This window comes from Nymphaea colorata, chromosome 4 (genome assembly GCF_008831285.2).
Source record: "Nymphaea colorata isolate Beijing-Zhang1983 chromosome 4, ASM883128v2, whole genome shotgun sequence".
Taxonomy (NCBI): Eukaryota; Viridiplantae; Streptophyta; class Magnoliopsida; order Nymphaeales; family Nymphaeaceae; genus Nymphaea; species Nymphaea colorata.
Window position 1 is genome coordinate 26,786,267 of NC_045141.1, and position 16,126 is coordinate 26,802,392.

General features: G+C 38.7%; 1 protein-coding gene across 1 annotated transcript; it reads left to right on the plus strand.

Annotated features, from left to right (window-relative positions):
- The first annotated feature begins 3,262 nt into the window (after window positions 1–3,262).
- LOC116253297 (putative leucine-rich repeat receptor-like serine/threonine-protein kinase At2g04300) lies at window positions 3,263–11,779 on the plus strand. The gene is made up of 12 exons (XM_050077606.1): window positions 3,263–3,705; window positions 4,902–5,407; window positions 5,754–5,889; window positions 5,981–6,052; window positions 6,140–6,214; window positions 6,992–7,140; window positions 7,288–7,478; window positions 7,563–7,689; window positions 9,037–9,099; window positions 9,178–9,367; window positions 9,851–9,983; window positions 11,474–11,779. The coding sequence occupies exons 1-12, from the start codon at window positions 3,263–3,265 to the stop codon at window positions 11,777–11,779; spliced, it is 2,391 nt and encodes a 796-aa protein (XP_049933563.1).
- Window positions 11,780–16,126: the final 4,347 nt, after the last annotated feature.

Sequence of the window (16,126 nt, forward strand, 5' to 3'; positions counted from 1 at the left end):
ATTCAATCAGACTTCACAAATGACACCTCTAGTCCATCTGAACCGACATCCCAACATCAAGAACCCATCACTTCTTCAACTCCCTCACCACCATCTACGTCCCACTCCCCCCCCCACCGATCCATCACCTCCCCTATCCAATGACTCTATACCTTCTATACCTCCCATGACAGCACCTTCTCACACACATCCCATGATAACCCGGTCAATGACTGGCCACCTAAAACCCAAACTTTTTGTCACCATCAAGTCACCAACCATCATCCATAGTCAAGAGCCTGTCAGTTATAAGGAAGCTTCTCAGTATGCAGAATGGCGTAGGGCAATGGATACCGAATTTCATGCTTTGCAGCAAAGTCAAACATGGGAACTAGTACCTCGGAAGGATCATTTTCATGTTATTGGATCCAAATGGGTTTACAAGCACAAATACCATCCAGACGGCACTATTGCCCGATATAAAGCTCGGCTTGTGGCTAAAGGTTATCTTCAAGAAGCTGGAGTTGATTTTAATGAAACTTTTAGTCCGGTCATTAAACCCACATCTGTGCGCATGCTTCTCTCCTTAGCTGCTCAATTCAAATGGGACATCCGTCAGCTAGATTTTGATAATGCCTTCTTAAATGGCTTTCTAACTGAAGAGGTTTATATGCTGCAGCCACAAGGTTATGAAGACCCAACCCACCCCACTCATGTGTGCCGTCTCGTAAAGGCTTTATATGGTCTCAAACAGGCACCACGCGCCTGGTACATGCGCCTTAGTAACTTCCTTCAACACCTAGGTTTTCATATCTCCACCTCGGATCCATCTCTATTCATTTCTCAAGGATGCAAAGCTTTTGTTCTCGTTTATGTCGACGACATACTAGTAACAGGCCCATCTAATGAGGTAATATTAAAGGTGATTCATGAGCTCAAACAACATTTTTCTATCAAAGATATGGGTCGCCTGTCATATTTTTTAGGACTTGAGGTCCACTATCTAAATGACTGCATTTACCTTAGTCAAAGGAATTATTTACTCAATATACTTAGACGCACTCATATGGAAAATGCAAAGGCGTCCACTACACCTATGAGTTCATCTCTTAAACTTCATAAAGAAGGACTCCCGTATGACAATGAAACTTTCTACCGCAGCATAGTTGGAGCACTTCAGTATGCATGCTTTACTAGGCCGGATCTTTCTTTTTCGGTCAATAAAGTCTGCCAATACATGCATCAGCCAACCCAAGATCACTGGAAAGCGGTCAAACGAATTCTTCGATATGTTCAAGGTACACTCAACTATGGCTTGTGTTTTAAATCAACCTCCCAACCGTTGACTCTCCAAGCCTATGCCGATGCCGATTGGGCAGGCTGTCTGGATGATCGGAAGTCGACTGGGGGATGTGTGCTATTCCTTGGAGGCAATGCCATCTCATGGTTCTCACGAAAACAACGAACTGTAGCATTATCCAGTACAGAGGCTGAATATAAGTCTCTAGCAGGAGGCGTTGCAGAATTACTCTGGAATCATTCTTTATTACAAGAATTTGGCTTCAAAACAGACACAGCTCCCACACTTTGGTGCGATAATATTGGAGCCCTTTACTTGGCAACCAATCCTGTTTTTCATGCTCGCACAAAACATGTGGAAATCGACTTCCACTTTGTCAGAGACCATATAAGCAAAGGGCATATCAACGTTCAATTTCTTCGGTCCAATGAACAAATTGCAGATGGTTTAACAAAACCATTAAACGTTGCACTCCATGACCAATTCAGAACCAATTTGAACGTTTTAGATTACACGATCAAATTGAGGGGGCCTGTTAAGGATAATTATGCTAAGAATTATCCTTCAACCGTTATAGATGAGACCCCAGCTTACGTTCAACAGCCAGCTTCTCCAATGCGCAATCACAGGGATACTAAATCTGCAGTTACATGAATATCCTCCATTTACTATTTTATATTGTATATGGCAAGTGTATCTTAGCTATAACGTCTCTGGAAATGTAACGTTAACATGTGTCAATATAAATAGACACTCACCCCACACGTCAAGTGTGTGACAGTGAGGCTTTTTTCCATCTTTGCCTTTATCCTAATACGAATGATACAATCTTTCCCTTATAATGCTGGTCCTTTCCTTATCATCCCGCGGCGTAGCAAAACAATTCACCAAGGGGCAGTAAAACACCTGTAATAAAAGGCTCAGCTGGAAATTCCATTCATTGCACAGAGAAACATAAGCAAGTGCAAGCCATAAATGATCTAAGACAAGAAACCAATGGAGGACATCCTCCTCCTCAAAATTTAAAGCCCCCCAACTCTTACAGCAGAAAGGGAAAGCCAGTCTACTTTCTCAAGGGCCTGCGGACGAAGAGAAGACGATTTTCCACGCTCCAATCCCTTTATCATTTACCGCGATGCGGTAAAGCCCATTCCATCTCTCAAGAAAAGACAATGTGCAAATATAAACGGAAACAAAGTTTGGCCATGGCGAAATGGTAAAAAGAGACGCGGGCGAACACCTTGAAATAAAAAGTCACCAACCATGGAAAATAAAGAGCAGTCGGATTCACAATTTACAACTACAACAGGACTCGTGGCCTATCCCTCCTCGTATATAAAGCTTGGAACAATTACCATCCATCGTAATATACAACAGACATACACGAGGAAGCATTGGAACAAGGTAAACCTCTGGATCTAGTTACCAGGAGCGAGGAACAAAGTCCCCAACAAAAAGTGGACCGCTAAGTCCCCACCTAATTCATCAATGGTCAAGACAGGGAGAAACAGCGCAAGGACAACAGCAGAACGGAGGAGGGAAGGGGAGATGTCCTGAAGAGGTCGAAGCTTCTCTCTCTTTTCTTTTGTTCTCAGGGCTACAAGTAGAGTGTGTGTCGCACTAGTCAGAGTGTAAGCAGCGACATGGGATGATTACAAAACTTGCAAAGATAAGCGAGAACCTGGGAAATAAGTAATCGGAGACTGTGAATGGGAAAACCCCCACAAAAATTTAGTAACTTACGGATGAACTTTTCCTTTGGAAATATGAGGCGCTGAATACCAGCCTAAAAATTATCTGAAGTTATGATTTTGAAGGTGGGATGAATTTCCATATAATAGTTCCTAGATTATCTAATGCTTTCACTTGTCGATATCTGCAGGGTTCGTAAGTATCGATTGCGGCAGCAATGAAGAAAGCTACGTGGATAATATCACTGGAATCACATACATGTCCGATTCGAACCTCACCAGATTTGGGGAAATGAAGGCCGTTCACTCCGACTATATCGGTACAAGGCCGAAGCACCTCTGGCATCTTCGGACTTTTCCAAAAGGAAACAGAACTTGTTACACGCTGGAAAATGTCTCTCCTGGGTCCAAGTATTTACTTCGGACGTCCTTCTTATATGGGAATTTCGATGGGTTGAGTTCGTTCCCTCTGTTTGACTTGTACCTGGAGAACACATTTGCTCAGACGGTAAATGCTTCGATTTCAATGTGGCGGACCTATGAGTTTATAGTGAAGGCAAAAAGGAGCTACCTCACACTTTGCCTGTGCAAGACAAATGAGCATGACGACCCTTTCATATCAGCCATTGAGCTTCGCACCATGCCCGATGCCATTTATCATGTTGTTAATGCTACGCTGGCTCTCAAAAGGCTGTATCGAAACAATTTTGGAACACGGGATGGCAACTGGTACAGGTTAGTAGCGTTGTGGACTTTTGGTTGAATTGAGTAGCATCTCGTGTTATCTACGCATGATATCTAGCTTTTTAAAATTCTCCTGAAATATACGTACACGTGTGTGCTTTTAAAAATCTGAAACCAAGTTAGTTCAATTCTGAAATAACTTACCATTGTGTGTGTACATATATACACGTATGCACGTACAAAACAATTAAGAATAAGAAAAATTTTAAAATATTAAAATAAAAATGAAGAATGAATCATCCCTCACACCTTGGACTTAGCTGCTAAATTGAATCAATCAGCCAACAATCCGATTCGAATCAATCAATTGTGGCCCACCTTAATGAGAGCTATTGATTCTTTAATTCTTTTCATTCTTTATATGACGATTTACGCTTAAATAATTACAAAAGAATATGGAGGCTCAACCTCCACCAGGATACTTTCGGAAAGACTGAAAGACTTAAAACATTACTATAGATGCTCGGTGCTATTTTTTGCCATAATATGGAATACGATCTAATGGGGGTTTACATATTATGAATCGTAATATTAAATTTTGAAGAGGTCTCCAACTGCTTGGAGGTGCATTACGCTGCTGGTAGGTTCACAAACGAACAAGTGGGTCTCTCTATTTTGATTTCATGTAAACTACGTCTTTGCGTCTTAAATGGTTGAATTAAAGAAAACACCACTGATGCCAACCCAATCATACTTCCTTTCTTTCAATGGAGAGAGTGAATTCTCTCCAAAGTGGAGAAAGTTATTGCCCGTGACCGGACGTGCTATTATTCCCTCCAACCAAACTTAATGAAATAACCAAGCAGTCGTGTTTTTTCAAAATGCCGAAAACCCCCCTCAACAAGGCACTCTAGGGGTCCAACACAGTACCAACCAACATCCAAGACACCCTAAAAATAAAAAGTGTGAGATTTCTATTTTCAAATTATGGCAAAAAATTAGCCCTTCAGGTAAAGAACTTCTCTTGACTGCTTGACGGATTAATGCGCTTTTCATAGAAAAGGGGCCGCCCTCCCACCTGTAGTAGTCAAGAGAAGAGAGAAACAAACTTTTCATTTTCCTATTCATGTCTTGTCCTTATGAGAAAGAAGAAGACAAAGAAAAAAACAAACAAACTTTTCATTTTCCTATTCATGTTGTATATATATGCTCATGTCTGTCTCTAAAGTATCTGATTTTGCATCCAGGTACCCGGATGATAAATTGGATCGCTTCTGGTGGTCCCCGTTGTCCAAGGATTTGGATCATATTAACACCACAGTGGATCTAAACTCACCAAGTCTCCACATCTCAGAATCTGTTTCTTCAACAGTTAGCCCATATGTTCCACCATCAGTCGTCATGCAGACTGCTGATATCGTTTCAGACCCCAAAATCGGAATACAATGGAGTTCAACAAGTATCCCACAAGACGCCTTCTTGTTTATGTGCATCCATTTTGCAGAACTGAAAAAACTAGAGCGCAACGAAACCAGAGAATTCACTATCACATTGGATGCTAAGCCATGGCATGAGGCCTTCAGTCCAATATATCAAACTGCCACAAGCATATGGTCTCCAGGCATCTACCAATCGCAGAACAACCTTGTGGAGTATACTCCGACCGAACGCTCTACACTTTCACCAATCGTCAACGCGATGGAACTTTATACTGCTCTGCAGTTGTCTGGTTCTACAACCAAGGATGCTGATGGTTGGTGCAGTTTTTCCTATGAATCCAATTGCCTTCACCCTTTGTTTTTTTCCCCTTCATGAGAGAACAGGTTCTGGGCTCAAGCCTTTTGCATTAGCAATAATGCTAAAATATCTGCTGCCCTGTGTGCCCCTACCACTGTCACGGACATAAGAGTCGGTTTCTAGCTAATTGCGCAGCTGGTAAATTAAGGGAACATGGTGGATGAGTTCAAATTGAGAGGAAGAACATTAATGGCAAAATTTTGGCGATTATTAAGGGGAAAACTTAAAAGAAGAACGAGAAACTAATGACTTTTTTGGAGTCTTCATAGTAATTAAAAGTTTGCCCACTTTTGTTTATGCAGCCAGCTCTCTGGTGGATGTTAGGGACAAGTATCAGATCACTAAGGTCTGGACAGGGGATCCTTGTCTACCTCTAAATTACACATGGGAAGGTTTGGTTTGCAGCAATGACACTTCATCCCCAAGGGTTATCTCATTGTAAGCATGCCTACACTTGAATAGTTTCAGTTATGCAGAAAGCCATTGCTTATTTGACAAGTTGCTCAGATGGCATATATAACTTGTGCAGGGATTTATCAAACAGTGGATTAAATGGTGAAATCCCCAAAAGTTTAGCAGACCTTTCTGCCATTGTTAGCTTGTGAGTAAAGCAAATGCACTGCAGTTATTCCAGCTGTTTCCACATGACTTCTAACTGCAAAAGTTTTGTTGCCTGTTTTGCTCCTAGAAATTTGTCAGGCAACAATCTAACAGGCAATATACCCATCTTTCTTGCTACTGATCTACCACAACTCAGGATATTGTAAGTTTTCCTTTTTTTTTTCTCCAGCTTTTTTGGGGAACCATATTCTAATATAGTTTGATAGTTATTAATTCATCCATGTTGCCATCTTTATATAAAGAGATTTGTCAGGCAATTATCTCAGTGGTTGCGTACCTGATGATCTTCTCAGCAAAAAGGAAAACGGAATCCTTACATTGAGGTTTGTTTCCGCAGAAACTCTGCAAATAGTTACTATTGTTGCAGAAAATTACATTATAGTCTGCAAATAGTTACTGTTGTTGCAGAAAATTACATTATAGTCTCCATTGGTGCAGTTATAAATTTGGCATAACTGATTGTCCAGTTCTCCAAATCAATCAGCTGGCTCGCGATTATGTGAGACGGATGACCTTGCATCTGAAGAATCAGATAAAGCCTTCAGGAAAACATTTATAGCAAGTAGTTTATCTGAGGACAAAGTATACGTTCCTGATCCAACTCCAACTGAGTGGATGCATCTCTTAGTTCCCAATATCACTTTCGCTAATGATTGACTAGCTATTGTTGGTCTCTGTCTTGCTTTCGTGCATCTTCCGTTTCTAAATTTTGAAGTAGTGTGCCAGTACAACAATCTGGTCATTTGACTCGTCTTGATCCCTAGACCTGTATCAAAGAACCCCTTTTACATTATCTAATTAAATATTGAGGGTCAAGATTGCAACTCAATTTCCGTTTACATGTGCAAGTATTCCAAAACCAAACTATTGTCCAAGGTCTTACAAATAAATTAATCAGATTATTTTTCTTCGTTTGTAGCGTTTCTGTAAATGGCAGCAGCTGTAATGCATCTATAAGAAAAAGCAAGATACAAGTAATTGGCGGAATAGCAGTTACTGCTGCGGTGCTAGTAGCGCTTGTGTTTTGGCTAGCTGCTTCTATGGTGACGAAGAGAAGAAAATCTCCAAGTAATTATTGTATCTTGAGTTAGTACTATATGATTCTTCCTTTTGAGCAATTTTTTGTTGTATAATTTTAAGTTCCTCGAAAAGGGCTTCATGCAGTTTGTCACTAAGATGTGTGTGTTAATGCTTATTTGTTTTTAATTACACTAGATAAGCTACCAAATGGTTGCCAGGCATTCGCTCATGAGGAAGTGATAAAGGCTACCGATAATTTCAGTAGAAAAATTGGTGAAGGGGGTTATGGTCCTGTGTTCCATGGGCATCTACAGAGTGGACAAAATGTGGCTGTGAAGATACTTTCTAGTAAGTCAAGACAAGGATCTCAAGAATTCCAAACTGAGGTGGGTGAAGTATGTATTAACTTTTTACGATGTCCTTGTGAATTATAGAGCGAAAAATTAAGATCTGTATATTTTTTCTTCCAGGTGATTCTTCTTTCAAGGATTCACCACAAAAATCTGGTATCGTTGATTGGATACTGTGATGAGGCTGAAAATATGATCTTGATTTACGAATACATTTCTAGAGGGAACCTCCGGGACATTTTATCAGGTACTTCTTATTCCAAATTTTATCAATCTCCAATATGTTTATGTGGAAGAGTTCCATTGTGCACCAAAGTTGTGAGCTAGTCTTGATTCCATGGAAACCGGGGTGCCCATAGAGGATTATGCTGTAGAACTACCATTTCCGGTAGGGAAGACGTACACTAAATCCAAATGGTCAGTTCATGATATTCTAGACTGGTTCCCCATGCATTTACAATTTGCTGCGAAGTCTTGTTTATAGGAACCCTATGGCACATATAAATACATATCATAACAAAATGTTTTCTCGTTTTAAACGGTGAAGTTTCTTTGGGGCTTAAAATGGTGAGTTTGAAAAAAAAAACAAAAAAAAAGGGGAAAAGTACGGCATTTTTTCAAAAAATTTTAAAATCCTACGAATTAGTGACATCGTGTATGTTTTAAGTGACACATGTTGTGCCTTTTTTTTTTTTGCATTTATGGAACGTTTCTTTCTTTCTTTTTCCTAATATTTTCATTATTTGTTGTTTTTCTTTCTTTTCAATATTTTTATGTTTAGCGTGAGAACTAAATATATAATTTTTACTATATATCATTTTAGATTACATGCCCAACTTTGGACCCGTCCGATATGGTTTACCCAGCCGACACATTTGACAGCATTAGCGTCAGTTGCAGTGACCAGATTGGACACAAAGTTGGATTAAAACTCGGCTGAACAAGTCAAGTACATCGGCATGTATAAGTATGTTCAACATTTCATCAGAAGATGATTGCACTGCCACCAGTCTTACAATCATTTTGAACATTTTCCTATCTAATAAAGAAAAGAACAGTAATTGTACTTCCATGCCCGACGACAAGACCTGTTAGACCAGAATGGCAGGTCGGCCATTGTCATACGATCAGGAGCATGTATGGGTACTGTAGTTTTTGTATTTATATGTTATTTATTGTAGAACATGTTTTTTCATGTCACATCTTGTAATCCTTCACATAATACTATGCCCTAATTTAGTTATTTTTTATTCTTTAACGTTCTATTATAAACAAACGTATCAAGTATTGGCTTTATGCTTGTTTCCGGATATCAATATGTTAAATATCTCCTAATTAAGCAAAAACTTGGTCCATCTGTAACAAACATGCCTTCATCAGAGAAAAAATATATAAAAAAAACTGCTACTTACGCAAATTCCTCAGTGGAAATTTTCAGAAAACTTTAATGAATGGAATGGAAAATTATCAGTCGGTGATGTTTTTGCTAGTTCTTTTTTAAACATTTCTAACTGCAGAGGAAAAAGAATCAGGAATATAGTACTGTAGAGAAAACATCGAGCACTGGAAATTACATTTCTTCTTAAATATTCAGGCCGCTCGGAGGTGAGTTTGGATTGGAATCAGAGGCTTAAGGTGGCTTTCGGTGCTGCACAAGGTCAGTCCCTCTTAGCTGCGTATTTTGTCCCCCAACATGATTCTTCAGTATCAAGCTTATTCTAAATTATGCTCGCAGGTCTTGATTACCTACATTCTGGTTGCAATCCTGGAATTATTCACAGGGATGTGAAGAGTGCCAATATACTCCTGAATGAGAAGCTTGAAGCTAAGATTGCAGATTTTGGCTTGTCCAAGACCGATTTTCAGGACGGTGTCACCCACGTATCCACCAAGGTTGTTGGTACTCCTGGATATTTGGATCCAGAGTGAGTTTGCTTCTTTACACCCTTCACCATCACATTAGTTATTGCAGTGTCTTTCTGGAGTGTTGTAAAATTTTATCATTAGTTGTAGCAAACCCGCTTGCGGATTAAAAACTAAGGCAATTAATCACTTAACAACGGCCTTTATAAATCTGAAACTCTTTTATAATCTTAGATATGAAACTAAATTTTTGGAGTGTTACACTAGCACTTAAACATAGTTCGGTTGCTTTTGGTTAAATTTTGTAATATTTGTAGTTGAATGAGTTATGGTAATTTGAATTGGCTGGGCCACAAGACACAGAATCATCCTAAGCCTAAGCTCATAGCCATGAACCAAACAGGAAACCTGGTGAAGCTTAAATGTTATCCATTTGTCTTAGGTGGAGAAGATGAGTCCTGGAGTCGATTCTAGCATAATGTTGCCTTCATGTTCCAGCTGTCTAATTTTCCTGATATACCAAAACTGATTTTTCTGTGTGACAGATATTACTCGACAAATCGTCTTAATGAAAAGAGTGATGTCTTCAGCTTCGGGATTGTTCTTCTTGAGCTGATATGTGGGTTGCAGCCAATTATTATTGAACCATCAGGAGAAAGGGTTCATATTGTTAATTGGGTATGGATGCTTTCTGAAATAATCACACACTTCAATAATTTGGAAATCATTTTCAATTGTTTATCTGCAATATATATCTCTTGTTTTATTCTCTTGCAAAAAGTCTACATTGTCGACGTGGTACTAGTCCATATCGAATAACATTCTCTTTGGTCCTTCGAAGACTCTGGAGTTTCATCATCTTATATAGAATTGTCTTTGATGAGATTCATTAGTCATCCTTTAGGCAACATTTGGTTTTGAATATAGTTTTTCATTCCGAGATGGAAGGCTTATCTACAGAGAAATTTAAGAATGCCTTGCACTAAGTGACATAATAAAATATCCTCCCAAGAATATGCAGAAGGTTAATGCACCTATTATTGCAGTAAAAAAATTTTCGTTAAAAAGCTCACATTTTTTTCACCTTAGTTCCTCCGCTCATGTCCTACCAAACACAATGTTCACCATTTATTTTCACAGTTCTTTCTATGTCCAGGTTCTTGGTTCGACAATTGATATCCTCGAACCATATATCCCCTGTATTTGTGCAGAGCATTCAAAATAACTTGTTTTATGAACAGATGCTTGTCGGCCTCTTCATTGAAGTCCAGATGACATCGGAAAGGAATCCCAAGAGAATTTTTGGATTTGAAAACCCAATTTCTAGTCAATTGCTTGTCATATGCTATAGAAAACATAGAGACTTCATTTCACATACTCTATCTAGTCTTGTGTACCCTGTCAATGTATTTGCATTTTGGAAAATGTCTAAATACAAAAAACAGTGACCAGACTCAGCAGGTGGCTATTAAGGAACCTGAAGAATGTCTTAATATTGGCATGGTACTGCTATGTCATAATATTGCCATGGTGCTGCCATATATATATGGAGATATAAATTTGATATAGCAGTGAACACTTAATGGTCAGAGCTAGCTTTATTATGTTGTCGTATTTGGAAAATACTCATTTATTTCGATCATTTGCAAATTTCAGTTCTTGAGTACTAAGAGATAAACATCCCTTAAGACCCGTTAGGACAATGCTAAGACCATGTGAAAGACCTAGTCTTCTGTCTAGTTTAAAGAGGACACTTTGACACATGCGAACTTGTAAAATTGGTCTAGGATTCACATGGTTTGAAGCGCCAACCAAACAGGCCACTTAGGTTCAAAAGCATCGGTGTACAATTTGAACGATCAAAATATCACTTTTATGATTAAATTTGTCTGTTTTCATATTTGGTAATTTTGCATGCTTGTGTGTTGTTGAAAGATCAGCTTGAAAGGCTGTCACTAATTGTGAATTTGATAGATCAACTCAATATCTGATACGTGCATATAGCTAGCAATCTAACATGTCAGAAAGTACGTGCATACCCGAAGTGGACTTGCAACCTCTAAATTAAGATTAGTGTCGAGTGTTAACTTGTTGGAATTTGTTTATTTTTTTGTGCCTGCAGTATAGCAAATTTTGTGCAAATTGTTCATGTTTCTTCTTTGGAATAGGTTCGTCCAAAGCTGCTGAGAGGGGATCTTGCAAGTGTTGCAGATGCACGATTTTGTAGTGCTTACGATGCGAGGTCAATGTGGCAGGTGGCAGAGATAGCAATGGAATGCACAAGCTTAAAAGCTGCAGAAAGACCAGGCATGAGCACAGTAGTTAGCTATTTGAAGGAAGCCATTGAATCATATTTGCTCACTACTGTTTCGGAGGTTGAATCACCATCTAAACCTCTGAGAGGTGCATATGCTCTTAATTCGGGAACGGATACTGAAACTAGTGTTATTTATGCTGCTCCATCGGCAAGATAGAAGGCAGTCTCCATCCTTTCATTTTCCATTGCGTTCATCCTTGATTCTTCACTGTTTCCTTTCCAGGTTTTCTTCACTGAATTAATGTAAGTTTGTAATAAATGTGTCAGACAACAAATGTTGAGTCAAACTTCAGATATTCCTCTTAGCATTGTCTTCCATAGAAAGTCATCATCTCAGCGAAGTACGTATTCCCTTTTTGTGTTAGAAGAAATAGCTCTGTTGGAGGACATGACTTCGCATTCCAAATACTACATATTTCAATAACATTATGTTGCTTGATGCATTTTCTTATAGCTTTGCTTGCCAAGACAGAATACTGCCTGGAAATCATTACCAATCAACCAAAGTAACAATGTTTTTCTTCTCGACGATGAGTCTATTATCACTTCAAATTTTAGTTGTGTCAGGGAAAGTTGTTTTGGTCTCACAGGACTAGCCAATCCAATCCATGAGGGACATGTTTATTAGAGACCAATTAGATCAAAGATTTAGTCATTAATTTATCTTCCCTTCAAGTCAAAGAACATATCTTAGGCCGTTACATGCGCCTTTCTCTCATAGGTTGCTGACTCATGCTAATTAATATACATGGAGGCTCTTAAGTACCAAACATTCTTACTAAATATCGATTTCACATTCAGGCACTTTCGACTTTTTTTTTTGTTTACATAACATTATTCTTCTAGACTTTTGCTATCACTTTTGACTCTAGATAGTGGGACTTCTAAACGATTTTTTTTACCAAGTTTTGGATTACCTAATTATATATTAAAAAAATTATAAGGCCGAATGAATTTGTTTGAAAACTAGAATAACCGTGTCAACCTCCCAAAAGGCAGAGCACTGTCCCATCCAAATCTCATTGATTTGCACGAGAGACCGTTTGCCTCACTCCGTTGTCCTGTGCCTGCCAATCTCATCGCCGCTCAAACAGCTGTCGGAGAAAGGTACACCTAACATCGCTTTAAGCCTTTTGCCTGAATAACTCGACCTCAAGAAAGCTAGCTGTAATCCGGCCGAATTAAACCATTAACGAATGCTGAGTTCACTCACAGAGGCCATCTCCTCCCCCGGCCCCCAAGCATCTGATTTTGTAAAAAAAAAAAACAGGTTATAATTTATAAAAGAATTTTTGGCCTATTTTGAAAAATATAGTTCGACCCCAATAAAAATTGTAGGGAATTGTAGTTTGGCCTTCCTAAAAATAATGATCGACAATAAAAGAATGAAGATCAATATTAACGGCCTCACATTTTGACCGCTTAACACGTTCCTTTTTTCGAAATGGGCTTTTAACCCATCACTTGTGTTTTCTTTTTTTGTTTGGTAATATAGAACTCGGCAGAAAAGAAATAACGAGGGCACCATTGGTTCGCAACATTGTCTGCATACGTTTTGGTGGTGGGTTTCAACTTCCAAATTGGGCGTGATTCCACACTCCTCATCCTCTCCATCGAAGCAGAGCAAACGAAAAAGGGAGAAAATGTGCTCTTTTAAGCAGCATTAAAGTTTCACCTAAACAGGTGTATTAAACCTCCAGAACGGCCGAAACCCTCCTGAAACAAATTTTATATTTGTTTGTTGTTTATTCGTTTTGTATGAAATTATTGAGGTCTGACATCCATCATTATCATTGTATGTTTCATAGATATTGATTTTATGTCGTTTCCCTGGTTCATTCCCTTTCTTTCCCGAGCACCACCTCTTTCATATTTATCTTTGAAAGATTTTGACCAATAAATTAACCAACTTTTAGAGATTTTGAAGAGAAGACAAGGTAGTGCTTGCAGTTAACTGCTAAGGCATAGATGATTTTTGTCAATTGCCTTGTCACCGTATTTTTGGTTTTTGAATTTTCATTTTGTCGGCTCTTTCTCTTTCTCTCCTCTTATTGGCACATATGAAACTTCCAACAAGCACTGCCAGTCTGCCCCACGCCGTGAGCAAAATGCCCAACAAACAGTGGACCGGGAAGTTCCGACCTAATTCGTTAATGGCCAAGAGGGAGAGAGAAACACCGCCAGAACAGTAGAACGGGAGAGGGAGACAATGTTCGGACAGGAGAATGGAAGGGCGAGGGCATGTTCATTTTCAAAGATTAATAAGCAAAGGCATTTTGGTCCAATCAATGACCATTTAACAATTGGATTTGTCGCACCGAGACTTCGCTTTCATTCCAGGACATATAATACTCAAAGTCTTGTCTGACTAATAACATAAGTTGATACTGAAAGTCTTGGTAGAAGGTGGAATTTCGAAACCAATAATGGAATGGCTTCTCTGCATCTTCCCCCACTCCAGTGTAGACGGGGCCATGATGTTGAGTGTTGACAACCTATGCATCTCCCAATTGGTGTTACGCTCTTTACCCCGTCATAGACGGGCAGCGCAACTCAAAAATGCCCTTTCATTTTAAGTTACAAGCCAAACACGTAGAGTTTGCATTTTATATTAAAAGATTGGGGATAATAGAACAAGGCGTCTTTAATTAAAATTAGAAAGGATGTTGACATAACCTGTTTGTATCTCTCAATTTCTTTGCCCTTGCCCCCTCATAGACGGCACCGTCTAAGACGGGTGTTGTACCCCCAAACTTGTCTACATCACTCAATCGCATTGCCCTTCCCCCTTCATAGACGGGACCGTCTTAGACCGGGTGTTCTACACAGCTTGTCTACATTTCTCAAATATCCTCAAAAATAATGTTTGTCCATTCATCAAAATTAGCAAAGGAACACTTAACCTAAGCACTTCAGAACTAGGTATCGATAATCATTGGCTTTAGCAGCCACAATTTATATATTAGTGAGTGAGTGAATGAGTGACGATTTCAACTATCTACCGTCACCCAATCGTCTAACTATGGTGTAACCTAAGCATTTCCATAATTGAGACCTCAAGAACTAGGTAACATAATCATTGGCTTTAGCTTTAGCAGCCACAATGGCACAATCTACATATGAGTGAGAAAAAGGTATGAACTTTTACTATGTTATGAAAATGTTCATCGCCTTTTTTTATTTTTCTCTTATTTACCTATCATAATGCAACAAATGTGTTGAGTAGATGGCTGGATAACTATCAAAAGCTAGAGTTACCATGCAATTTATATTATACATATGTGTGTGTGTTTTAACAAGGTCCTTCGTATGGATGGGATTTTCATACTCATAAATTTATGAATCCATATAAAACTGATGCTTTGCTAAGGTGTAGATAAAATTCGACAGAAGATTAACAACCTGAACTTTTAGCTCAAGAAATTATTTCCTTTTTTGTTAAAAAAATAAATTCACGTATATCGTCTTGCATATTTAGATACGAAAGTTTCATCAAGCTACGAAAATTCAAAATATATGGCTGAACGAATTAGTCAACGGATCGATCCTACACATTTTCTGTATATATTATTGTTAGAAAGGTTTTGAGTTTTTCCCGTAATTGGTGTCAAACCTAGGTTTTGTTGAAGAGCGGATTCCTATTTACTTGTAAGTCATTTGACTTACTGCACGTGTGAATTATAATTATGTTGAATATTTTATAAAGATGCTTTCATATTTGTGCAAAATGCTTCTACTCTAAGTAAAGAATGTCGGAAAGTTCAACCATTGTAAATTGGAGCTCTTGTAAGGCATGGATGCATACCCACACATCTATGGCACTAAATTAGATCCAACAAAAAAGACCTTCAAATCTAACCAAAATACAAAAGAAATTTATGCCCAAAATCTCTAAAACCCATAGTTGTCGCCGGCTGTTTCAATGATTCAGATTGCTTTTTCCACCCAAATCTCTGCCGCTTTTTACTTTGATCAATTGCTGGAAATCTTAACAAACCTTTTAATAAACAGGTGAAAGCACATAAGAACTGCAAGAATGAGGCAAGAATCCATTCCGTTTTCACAGATATAGCAGAAAAGGTGAAAACTGAAAGAGACGACTCTGAACCATTAAAGTTTAGATGTGATTTTTCTCTTTTAAAACGCTTAGGTGATTTCCAATCTAAACACATTTAGCAATCAAAGTAGTGTAAGGAATCACCATTTAAGCTTTAAAATATCTGATCTTTTAAAATGAAAATGGGCTGCCATAAAATGGCATTTTCTACTCTGCTGTATTCCAACACCAAACGACCTTCACCATCCAACTTAGAAAGAGAGAGAGAGAGATGTCGATGGAGAGGGAAGGAATGATAGGAGACGAATGGAAAAAAGAGTGATCTATTCGTCGACCCTTCCTTCCCTTTCGTTGAAAAGGTTTAAAATGTGGAAGCAAAGAAAAATACACAAAAAGTTCTGATGATATGAACCGTCCGAACAACACAGATTGAGCTCGAGTTTGGCT